We start from the raw sequence: 12665 nt of genomic DNA on the forward strand, positions 1-12665 counted from the left end.
GGGGACAAGAGGGAGGACGTCTGTGGAATTGAGTCCTGCACTCTGGTGAGGTGACTTGGGCTTGGATCCTCCTACTTCTGTGGGGTCCTGGGGAAGACTCCTGGAACTTTTGGCCGGCTTACAGACGTTGCACTCTACTATGGATTTCTCTACCCCTGGCACGCGGTACCTGCAGCAGCAAAGATGTGCAGCCAGTTGGGGAAGGTCTTCCCTCAGAGTTCGTCTCAGGGTTAGTTGGTCCCACTAACCCAAGGGAGGAAGTTGTTCCTTTGAGAGCTTCTCTTGTCGAGTAGAAGAAGGAGTTTCATCACAGCAGCAGGGCTTCACAAAGCAGTTCAACGGTCCTGGAATATGCAGCAAGCTTTGTTCACGGTTTCTTCGTCGGGTAGTTCTTCCCAGTGGTCGACTCTGCCTCTAATCCCAAAACCCTCGCCTTTTAAGCAGGTTTGTCCCATTCATACACAGCCTAGCTGTCACTCAAACAGCAGGGTTGCTGTCCTGCAAGGACAGACAGCCAGTCGGCGAATCAGGACTGGGGGCATTCAGGTTTCCCTAGAGATGAAGGACCAGGGAGTTTCGGGCACCTCCCTAACTTGCTGCCCTTCCAGACATACTAGAGCCAGGGCGGGTTTCAGTACTGAAGCCCACCAAAGGCAAAACAAACAAAGGGCTCAAACCTGGTTTGGCGTGCAGAGTAAAACCCAAGAAAGACCTCACAAACAAACTGCCAAAAAAAGACCGGGGCCATTGTGACAAAATGGTCACCCATGGGTGCTATACTGCAGCTGAGGATTCAGCCGAAGGTAGAAAAGTAAGTTGGTAGGAACATTAAACCATTGCCACCAGCCATTTAAAGTAGTGAGGGTAACATAACATGTTTTACATGAGTAAGTAGGAAAAGGGGCTACCAAGTAACCCTTCAGCCCTCAACATGAGATGGTGTGTGCTGGACCTACAAAAAGAGGAAAGGTAAGTAAAGTCAATTTCACTTTACTATTCTTGGGAACTGTAGTTCACCCAAGAAAATATATTTAAACCTCAAGAGACATCTAAAGGATTTCTCTGTGACAGTGCACTGAAAATAGATGCATATGGAGTGTGTCCGACTCCAAAAACAAAGGAAACGGATAATCCAAATCAGATCAAAATACACGAGATATGGAGAAAAGGGGTTCACTCTCTCCAGGGTTAAAATTAAAAAGTCCTAAAGTCTAGCAAAAGAACTGGGGGGTCTCTAAGGTTGAAGAATTTTAGCACAGAAATGTGGATTCTCCCTAACATTGCAGGGCAGCCACGTGGAGTTCAGTGCACACTTTCACACATTGTGTTGTAACACAAGCCAGAAATGACTCGCACATGGGACAGGCAGTGTTGAAACATTTATTTGCCTCTGTTCCTTGTATCAACCCAATGCCTTCATCTGGTACTAACTGGTAGTCTATGCAAAGCATGTGATTCTAAGCAGATCTGCAAGCCTCAGAAGACAAATATTGCATACCTGTAATCGTTTTTATGATGCTTTTATCTGCTTAGATTCACATGGGCCTAACAAACCTCCCCTCGTTCGGAGTAGAAGGTACCATAGACAACATGTTTTATGTGTAGAATTTCAACACAATTCTTCATTCATATTTCAGTATACACTTCATACATCCTCGGGTCAGGAAAATAACAATCTGAGGAACTCAATGTGTGAAGGATCATCGATACAGTACACGTCACAGTAAGGATAGTATTCCAGAAACACCCTGTTGACGTCCCTTTTCGAATTCGGGAATAAATCATGTAATACTTTGCATCAAGCACTAGATGTCAGCCTGTGCAAAACATGTGAATCTAAGCAGATACAAGCATCAGAAACATGATTACAGCTATGTAATGTTTGTCATATTATGAGTTTTTAAAGAGTGACTTGGGGATAGATACTTTTTCCTTTACATACTTAGAGATATAAAGGCCTACCAAATAGCCTTATGTTGTCCTTTGTTTCTGGAATTATTTGAGTGCTTTATTTTTGGTTAACTGTACTACTACACCACCCCCCTATATCCATAAGTCTTTCCTTACTGCACAGTCCATGATTACGTTGATAGAATTTTTGGTAGGTGTGTCAACTACCCTGTTCCTCAACTTCGAGTGGCCTCTCAGAACCTTCCCCCAGGGCTGGTTCTGCAAATCCATCTAAACAATGGATAACAACCCTAGGTGAATCTAGGATTTGCGGACAACTGCTCTCACTGTTGTTGCTGCATTGTGGCTTCCGAGGTTGTAGAAGCAGAGGGGTCTTCTTTTGAAAGTTGACTAAGCGGTTCAGGTCTCTTTCCGCAACCTTGTCATTCTGAAAATTGCTGGGTTTAGCAGAAGATGAAGGACCCTATTTGTGGATTCCATAACATTTGGAGCAACCAGGATTCCGCAGTCATGAGAGGCAGCTGTTGTGACTGAGCACAGGGTCTGCAAGCACAAAGATAAATGGACGCAGGCCTCTGGCTCTAGAAGTTCTCCTCTCTTGGCAGAGAGCAGCAGGGCTTAGAGGTCCAGATACCATGATGAGTGTGCACTACAATATTCACAGCCACAGAGCTAACATGAGGTCCAGGCAAAGCAGGTACCCCACTCCAGATGATGTGGCCCCCTGTGACACTTTTGAGCTCTAGGATGGCAGTCCTTGATGCCAGACTGTGAACTGGGTGGGTCCACTAGTTCAAAGGAGGGAGGCAACGTTCGAAGAAACAACTAGGTTTCCCTTGTGGTAGTTGCATGACTAGTGGTTATCCCAGCAGCAGCTTCTTAGCCGTCCCCTTGCAGCCTCTTGTAATTCATATTTTTGGCTCCAGTGGTCGACTTACTGAAGGGCTCCAGATACAAAAATCTGGACTGAAAGGACCCAAGCCCACCTATCGAAGGACTTACAACATTCAACTTTTGGAGTAGTTATCCAAACATAGACCGGCAGCTCCAGTGCAGTCACGACATTACTCTGGTTTTGAATGTGTATTGGGGCTGTCTACAACCCCATATATAGTTTAAACCAATTCCACACACAAATCCTACTTTCCAGCCTATTCCAGAACCTGCAAAGAGAATTACTTGGTATAGCCATTTCCTACCCCTACCCAGGAGGAAGGCTGCCAACAAAGGTATGGCTTAAACAACAAGGTTAGCTATTTTGGGCCATTGTGTGTAGGCCTGCACCCAAAAAGTGTAAACATTAGTTACCACTGCCACCAGCCTGTCTGGGATGCACCGAGTATAGGGAAAATGCACATACAGTAAAATAAAAGGGGGTGGAGGTCATGGTCCTTGCAATATTTTCTATAAAAGAGTCTGTGGTGCATACCATAGACACTATTGGGGGGGAGGACATGTCACCCTGCACTGGTAGCCTTAAGGACTGGCTAGTGCCCCAAAAAGAAAATTAAGCAAGCAAGTGAGTGAGTGAGGTTACACAACTCACAAAACATTTAGCAGTGAAACTGGAGGTCCCATTAAAAGAAACGAGAAAGCTGAAAAAATATGTCTTTGTAATACTCTTTGACTAAAAATTATTTAGCAAGTGCTTTGGGCGACTCGTCATGCTTCCTTGCTGCCACCATATTTGAGGCACACACAGCTAACTAGATTGTTTTGGTAGCTTAGGAAAACCTCGGGTAACTTTGTACACCCCACCTGAGACCTAGGGTCTCTCTGTGGAGAAGTAGGGGCACTTTCCACAATGTTCATTTAGTGAGGCCTGTGACATTAACTCGCTGAAGGAAAGGGTGAGTGAACCATTGAGGATAAGCAAAAAGACCATAGGGCTCATTTATGAGCCACAATTTACAGCTTTTACCCCCAACAACTGAACACTCAAACGCTGTGGATTCAGCCTTGTACCGCAGAGATCCTATTCACACACTGGCCAAATCTGGTCCCGGATGTCCTTGCTTCAGGCATCCCGTAGCCATGGCATGTATGGTTCAGTCCTCCTTTCTCGCTATGGAAACCAAGTTTAGCTATTGAACTTTTTAGGAATTTCCAATGCAAGTGTGGCACCAAGAGTGTATGTGGCAGGGTTCAGGCTACTGTTCGCCAGAATAAGCGAATTGGAACTTAATATTGATGCCAGCACCATTTTAGGACTCTCTGCTAACTGGGCAAGGTTAGTGCCCAGGAAAGTACTGGGTTCCTTTAGCACATGGGTCTGCTCGCCAGGTGTTTTGGACTATTGATTGCCATGATCCCACATCATGAACTTTGCACCTGGGGCTAAAAGGAGTTGTAGTACAAAACCTCTGGAGTGCCAATGGGTGCAGTCCCCTGCCTTAGAGCATCCCACCCAGAGAGGTGTATTGTGTCCCAAGGGAACACAACACAAAGTTGCACCCTTGGTGTGAGGCTTTGGATTAGGTCTCACGAGGGAACATGCATCTGTGAACCACTTAAGGAAAGCAAAAGACTCAGGCTTCTCATGACAGAGCTATAGTTTAGGACTTTCAACCCACCACCTATCCAACAGGTATCTGGTCAGGTGAGGAAAGCCCACTGCATGCATTGAACACCCTTTCTTTTTGCTTTGTGTTTGGTCTTTTAATCTGACTTTTTGGAGGTAAGTAAAGCCTTCTGCTCTACTCACCTTGTCATTTTGCTCATTTTTATGGGGCAACTAATAAGTCCATGAGACTATCAGTACTCTCTTACAGAGTTTCTTGTATTGTTACAACTCAAAGTTGCCAACGAGGTAAAAACCCTAGGCTTTTACTTCGATTCCACTCTCACATTCACCAAACAAGTCAACTCCATGGCATCTGCCACTGCATATACATGCAAACTCATCAGATCTGGCAAACCATTTCAATCCAAGAAGTTGCTAGAGCCCTCATCCTGTCCAAATTGGACTACTGTAACTCCTTCTACATTGGATCCAATAAGTACATTATCTGAAAAATTCAAACATTCCAAAACAATGCCCTTAGAGTGGCCCTTGGCGTAGCAAGGAGAGAGCACATCTCTGAGATCAGGAGACAAAACAACTGGCTTTCTACCAATGACAAAATCCAGCTGATAACTGCTTCGCTTACATACAAATGTCTGAACAATGCTGCGCCCAGCTACCTTACTGAGAGATTCCACAGAAAATCTTCTACTAGACCCACTAGATCAGCTAACACTAACTGCCTTACCATCCCAAGATTTAAGTTATCTAAGGTCGGGGGCATTAGCTTTCCTGTCAAAGCCGCTCAGCTGTGGAACTCCCTGCCTCCTTCCCTTCGAGCGGATCAATCATTCATGAATTTCAGACACAACTGTATCAACTGGCTTAAAATCAATGACCACTAAGGCCTGTCATATTTACTGCACTGTAAATAATCTCCAGAGTTTGTTTTCATGATATCTGTATAGTGTTTCTGCTTGTACTTTTTTATTCTCTTTACGTGATACTTTGTAACTGCATTGCCTTACTTCTTGATCTGTATACTTGTCATGTGTAACTTAAGCTGAGAGCCTTCTTGTAACCACCGCGCCCTGATAGCCTGGCGCGCAATATAAATAAAGAAAGAAACAAACAATTGTTTCTTCTGAAAAAACTATTCCCCTAAAGTGAAGTGCAGTTAAGATACAAAGTATCTTTATACATTTTTCTATAATGGTTTTTTGGTTACTTTTACAATGTGCCTACGATGAGCTGGTGGCAGCATATATTTTGTTTCTACCAGGCTTTACACATTTTACTCAATAACGTTTGCATTTACCACAAAGGACTAATAACAGTGGCCAACACCCTAAAATGGCTGTTTCACATGTTTTTTGCTAATCTTTTGGCCCTATTGATCTTTGGGTTTTTTCCTACAATCTCGGGACAGGAAATGCCATATATGGAATGCCCTCTCCCAGGGAAAGCTGCTGCTTTTGCAGGCAAAAGGGCAGTTTGTGTGAGAGCCTGGATGTGGGGGCTGGAATTGTCTGTTCCCAGTACACATCCTGGTGCCTGAATGTTGGTTGCTGGCCAGTCCAGATGCCGTGGCTATCCATGATTGGATATCCACTGCCAGTTTGAAGGGTGCAGATCATTACCATTGTTGGACAGGGGCAAGCTTTCAGTCCAGATCTTGGGTAAAAGGACTCCTGCAGCCATTCTTCAGATCATTGCGGAGCCACATTCTCTACGAAGAAGAGCAGCCGTTGAAAACTGAGGACGACCCCTGCAGCTCACCTGCACCAACTCCAGTGAAGTTTCAGTGAAGCCCTGCTCCTCTACTCGAGATCAAGAAGACCCTAGTCAGTGCTTCGACCCCTGGACAGGTAGGAGGAACCAGTCTTGAGTCCTGCTCGAGAATCTGTGCTTTCAGAGCCTTAGGAAGTGTCTCTGGAAAAACCAGTTGACTGACTAGCTCTCTCCTGGGCTACCGCTGTGTAGCCGTCGCTGTTTAGAGTGCATCCTTGTAACTTGGAGGACCTTAAAATTGTAAATGCTACAGCAATTTCAGACTTCATGCATCAACAGAAGCTGTACAGGACCTGCTCCTTTATTCTTCCCTGGAAGATTGCGTGTCGCCAATTGACCATGGTGACTCCTGTTGCAATCCATTTTCTTTGCATCCTAGATGTGACCTTAGAGCATTTGCCATGAAGTTTTCATCGTTTTTTGTTTGCGTGTTCAGCTGGAAGATGTCTGGAACCGATTCCTAAGCACCACGATCGACCGAAAGTAAATCCTGCATCCGAAGGTGACCTCTGCACCCGCGGCCCCTGGGCCTGGGACTTCCTCGACGGGACCTAGCATGGAAGACTGTCCCCAACGTATTCCAAAACCTCAGCAGTGGTCTCTGGCAGCTCTGGCCAACGGCATCAAATCTCTAGTTGGATCTCTGGATCCGGCTTGCCTCTGCAAACAGCCATGCACAGTGTGCTTGGACGTGATCGTGCACAGTGCGTTCAGACGAGATCTTATCTGCTCTGTCCGAGCGGACTGTGCACACAGAGCCTGTGCACAATGCACTCACACAGAGCAGCATTAGATCAGAGGCCCAATGGCATACCGGGCGGTGGAACGGGGGGGGGCAAGCTGCCCCCCCCGTGGCTCTTTTCAGAACCAGACCAGGACATTTATCATTGGGACACCTCTCCCGTTTGGCACCTCGATGGGGGTCCCGAACCTGAAAGGAGTCCTGCTGGCAGAACGTGTGCCTAGCAATTCCTGCTCTGCATGCTTATTTGTCCTGTCAGTACGATAATTGTCCTGGAAGCAGGAGACCTTTCCTTTCAAAACAAGGAGCTCCGGGCAGCAGAGGGGCTCTCGCGTTGCTCTGATGCAAGAGAGCATTTCATTGTGAGCCATTAGGCACTGATGGGAGGGAGAGGGAACCTATTAGCAGGGACTTTTGTCCTTTTTAGAATTGGGAATGGGAGGGAGTGATAAGTTAGTAGGGTGCATATTGTTGCATGCTTTATGAAATAATGACTATGGCTTTAAAACCCAAGCGGGATTTCTTAGGCTCACGTTCATCTGCATGATGCTATTGTGACTTTGCATGCAGGATTCAGAAAATAAAACTAAAGCCATACTCTTATTGCTCAACATATTCTATGACAATGCATATCGTAAGTTTACTGTGAAAGGCTAGTTTATTATGTAATGTGCTTTGCTTCCAAGGCATTGCTATAGATAAAGTATTATTTAAGCACATGAAATGCAAAGCAAACCCTTAATAAAAACGTATATCAACTAAACCTGGAAAGATGTGCTCAGTTGCCTAAATTGTGCACATCCCGGTTTCACCATTTAACCAAAGGGGGTGATCTTGGGCAACTCATTTAATCACACTGTGTCTTGTAAGTGATTCTGGTTCACTTCATAGCTTATGTTAATATATCATGCTATCATAAAAAAAGCCTAATGACTATAGAGTTACTTCATATATAATAATATTGCAATTTTGATATGTTGCACCACAGTTATTTTCCACTTGACTTACTTATGGCAATTTATTCTAAAGTAATTTCCATGGTGCTTCCAAGTATCAAAGACGATGCTCCTTGCAATGTCCTTTTTCTGTGAAGTCACTTCTGTTGGTGCAAATCCTATACAAATTAGGAGGTTTACATGTATTTTCCCCAGAGCGCCTGAACAGAGCTCTCTTTACATGAGTTTCCTGCATCCGTAATTTTCCTGCCGTTATTTTTTTTGTTGTGTGTTAAAATGCTATCTGCCACTAATGTTAACAAAACAATACATTGGGGCAGAGATGGCCGGTTTGGGGGCATGAATGCGACCGTATGGAATTGCGCGCACTGCATTTGTGGGGGGAGTAGCAGGACTCTTTCCGTGGCTCGCTCACTCACTCTTGCACTGCTGGATACTCTGCTGCTGAGGCCATCCCCGAGGCTTGCAGAGGGTGAAGGACCCTGTGACAGAGCAGAAAGCGCTCTATGCACACAGAGCAGAATCCAGAAATCGCAATGATTACCAAGCCCCCATCTTCACAGGCTGGCTCGGTAATGTAATCTGCTCTGTGCGAGTACACTGCACACAGAGCAGATAACATTATCGAGCCCGCAAAGCTGGAGACTCTGTGATCATTGCCATCCCCAAATGTATTCTGGCATTTGTAGTCTTGAGAAGATGGCTTGAAAAGTACACAAACAAATATGATGTGTGCGTATCTTACTATGGGTTGTGTACTTTTCGAAGTTATGAAAGAAATTGCACCATTTTTAAACTATTATTTCGAGCATCTTTTGATCAGAGTTCAACTGCCAGCTCCACCCCCTCGGAATTCCACCTCCTCTGAACTCTGCCACTCCTCCAAACTCCACCCCCACCTTGGCCTTTGTGGGATCCCCCTTCAATTTATTTCCATTTCCACCATTGGTCTCTGGAAAAATCCAGGTTAAGGGGGTAAGTTAACATACTGTTTCTTTGGTTTGGGTCTACTTGGTCGAAAATACTTGACCTTTTCACATTTGACCAACTGTCTTTTGCTCTTAATTTGGTAGGAAATTTGGGGGGAGAACCCCACCAGCCCCCCCATTCCCTTACCACAACCCATATATATATTTCATTAAATTTGACAGCATTTCGACCAAATAAAATTAACAAAATTCAGTCAAAAGTAAAAGGTCAATTATGTTTCGACTAAGTATGCTAATACCGTTTCTTTTACACCAACGTAGCCCTAGGGAGAACAGGGTGGCAAAGTCCTGTCCCTAAACTACTCTTTCCTGACTTTGATCGGTGGAGGCATGGTCAAGGATCCCTTCCTAGATCTGTCCTAGTGGCTGGCAAGGAATTGCTTACCTTAACTTTACCTAACTTTTTGATCATAACCACTGGTATAGTCCAAATGTCTTAATGAACCTACCTAAAAAATTAAAAATCCTGAACTGGGGACTTTCAGACACAAGGCCCCAAAACATCTTGGGGTTGAACTCCCTAAGTTTCAGGGTAGCCCTTCTGTGGTTATTCTATGTGCCTTTACTGAATTGCATTCATCCGAGTAGCAGTGTTTCACTGGTTATTCAGTCAAATGCTTTCTAATTTTTCCTAATGGTGAATGTACATATATGCTTTAGAGAAATTGTGTGACAATATTTGACTAGAGGTTTTACTTGCTAAGTATGTATTATAAACGCCTAATAAACATTGTAGATATGTGTACATAACTGTCTAACTTGAATTATTGGTGTACTGTGGCAGCTTATTGAAGCCCTAGACCACTCCAACAGCCCTCCTGAGACCAAGACTTCCCGCTCTGTTATCTTACTTTGATTGAGTTTGGCTAGTCCAGAATGTCTCCCTGTTCACCATAATAGGGGGGCCTCCAAAAATCCATCTTAACACCACACCATATATGATTTTACTGAAGAGCCACATGTACCCAAAAAGAAACTAAGTACTCTGCCACCAAACAAGTAGTGTACTCTAAGCCAGTCGTGTGAGAGTACTTTTACTGAACACACCAACAGGGGCTAAAAGGAGTTGTAGTACAAAACCTCTGGAGAGGCAAAGGTTGCAGTCCCCTGCCTTGGAACATCCCACCCAGAGAGGTATATGGTCTCCAAGGGAACACAACACACACAGTTGCCCGGGCACAGAGAGACTTGAGGTCTCCCATGGGCACATAATCATATTTGTGTCTGTGTTGAGGTTTACAATTGACACATCTGGGAACATTCGAGTAACTGGCCTGGGGAAAAGCAAAAATCACAAGGGCTTTACATCAGTCACTGTTTTGATCTTTAGATCCCCCTCCCATGCAATAGGTTCCTTCCGCCCTATCTCTTCTTTCTTTGTTGCCTGCACTTCAAATTCTTGTTTGTCTTGATATCACTTCTTTTTTTAACAGGTGCTTTGATTTTCAATTAACTACAGCCCTTGTGTACCTGACGACTTTTTATCTATCCTTTGTCTGTGTACTCTGGGGTTTTAGCCTTTTTCTGTGTTTGTAAGTGTTCTGGGGCGATTGTCTTGTCGTATGTGTTTTGAACAATGCCTTCACTTTTTGCCTTGTCACTTGTCTCACTAACCAGCTCCTTACATGTTTGAGTGTGCACTGTCTACCCCAATTAGGGGCTCTGTGCTTCAGTTCTTTGTCCTTTTGTCCGTCTCTCATGTGTGTTACTTGGCTTTCAGGCGGGTTGTGTGCACTTCCCTCATACGGCACCCTGCGAGGTGAGGGTCCTCATGCTACTCTATTCGTCCAAGAAGAAGATATTCATGGGACTCATACCCTATGACCAGAGTGGATTTGTCAATGGCATCCGACAGGTCATCACCAATCACAAGCAGGTGCAGCAACAGAAGATCGACCAGCATCGCAGCGTAAGGGAACCATGTCTGAACAACCTCCTTCCTGTACAGTGTTCTTGCTTTTCATCACAAAGTTGTACGAGTGCCATCTTCCATGGTCCTTCGCTCTGGCCTGACTTTCTCTCTCCTTTTCTCTTTTTTTTTGTCTGGAGCTTTCTCACATTTATCCCTCTATCCAAGGTCTCTAATCCCTCATTTGTCAGCTAGCCTGTTTCCAAAGTTAACCCCATGCCCTTACCCTGACTTTTCCGATATTGTGATTTGCTCCAACTCTAGATGTTTGGGGGCATTATGGCCCTCACTCTTATTACTTTTATTCTATATCCCGACTTCCTAGGCTCCATTAATTTCTTCATTCTGCAATACAATGTACCCTACATACATATTCTCTCCCTAATTGTGAGCTTAGTTCCTCTAGTTGCTTACTCTCTAAATATATTATCATATGTCTCTGCCTCGTCCAAACTGGGATATTTCCCTTTTGACCACTTTGCCCCCACACACAGTCTTGCTCACCACAGCATCAACTTTTCCATCTATCTCTGTAACCTGTTCTCGATATCTGTTAAGAAATGTTTTGAGTGACCCGATTCGTCTGTTCTGCAGATGGGAAATGCCCAGGCCATGGCTGCAGGTTCCGTGCCACAAGGTGCACAGGGGTTCCTCCAGAAACAACCTGGGGCTCTGCCGATGGCACAGGGAGTCCAGCAACAGGTATGGGAAAGTATTGTATTGCCTTGGTAAAGTTGATTGTTGCCTTGACAATCTTTTGTGTGTTTGTGTAACTTTATCTTCACTGACCAGTCTCAGAATGGCCTAGTCTGACTTGGGTAATTTTTTCCCTTTTTTGATAGGTTCACTTCTGTTTTATATCTTGGAGATTTTGTTTTCTTGGGTGACTTGTTCCAAAAGTATTTTGGATAGATTGGTAATCTTAAGCATTGTTGAGACAGAATTTGATTTTGGTGTTCCTGGGGCCACTTTTTAGGGCCCCTAATTTTTTGTATTATTCCCAATTTATTTTTTTGGATCACTGACCTCATTATGGTGGTCAGATGAACTTCAGTAGAAGCCGCTCTGCCAGTGCAACTATTTTTTCACTTTTGTGTAGTCCCATGTGTCCCCCCAAAAGGCTCCTCGTCCCAACGGTACTTCCTAAGCACCCTATTTTTGCTTAAGGTGAATAAATCGCCCTACATTGGTTTTGGGGAGTAGCTGCAATTTAGTTTTTTTGCTTTGCCAGTGGAGCAAACCATTTTACCCCATTGGTGTCCCAATGTACATTTTTGGTAGTCATTGTGGGGGCCGGGGCGGTACCAATGTACTTTTTAAGTCCTGTCGGCCATTTTGTATTTTAGGGCTTGCTTTGTTCTAGGGAACCACTAAGTAGGGTTAAAATGGATGTTCTGCACATGTGGACCCTTTATGAGCCTACTAGGTAGCTTCCATAGTGTTTTTTTAAAAACTAGTATTTGCCCCTGCGCTGTTCCTATCACATCCTCTGGGGGTGGTCTGGGTTGTGTGCAAGTCCTAAGGGCGATCCAGATTGGTTGGCCACCTGACACCTTTGTCCCTAGCCCGCTCTTGTGAATGATGAGCAGGCTTCAGCCAGCCCCTCTGGGTAGTGATTCTTGGTGGTGGGTAAGATTTTCATAATAATTATAAATCTGCCTGGCCTGTGTCAACCCCAGAACTTTTTGCTTGCACTTGGTAACTATTTTACCTTGTCGCTAGGTTAAGGGGCATCTTTTTCCCCTCTCACCTAGTCTTTTACTCTTTCTGTGGGTGACCTTATTATGTCTCTCCATAGTGTATAGTTGAAGTTATAGTTTCCTACAACTTTTGGGTTTAAGAAGTGTCGTCCCTTTGGACTCCC

At 44.6% G+C, this 12665-nt stretch overlaps 1 protein-coding gene across 4 annotated transcripts in view; it reads left to right on the forward strand.

Annotated features, from left to right (window-relative positions):
- The window catches only part of MED25 (mediator complex subunit 25), a 613073-nt gene that overhangs the window by 495097 nt on the left and 105311 nt on the right, over nt 1–12665 (forward strand). For all 4 annotated transcript variants that reach the window (XM_069605505.1, XM_069605531.1, XM_069605522.1 and 1 more), the window contains exons 16-17: nt 10613–10801; nt 11396–11503. In XM_069605505.1, the coding sequence (XP_069461606.1) occupies nt 10613–10801; nt 11396–11503 (297 nt within the window). The remainder of the gene's footprint in view (nt 1–10612; nt 10802–11395; nt 11504–12665) is intronic.

This window comes from Ambystoma mexicanum, chromosome 1p (assembly GCF_040938575.1).
Source record: "Ambystoma mexicanum isolate Mex_15411 chromosome 1p, UKY_AmexF1_1, whole genome shotgun sequence".
Classification (NCBI taxonomy): domain Eukaryota; kingdom Metazoa; phylum Chordata; class Amphibia; order Caudata; family Ambystomatidae; genus Ambystoma; species Ambystoma mexicanum.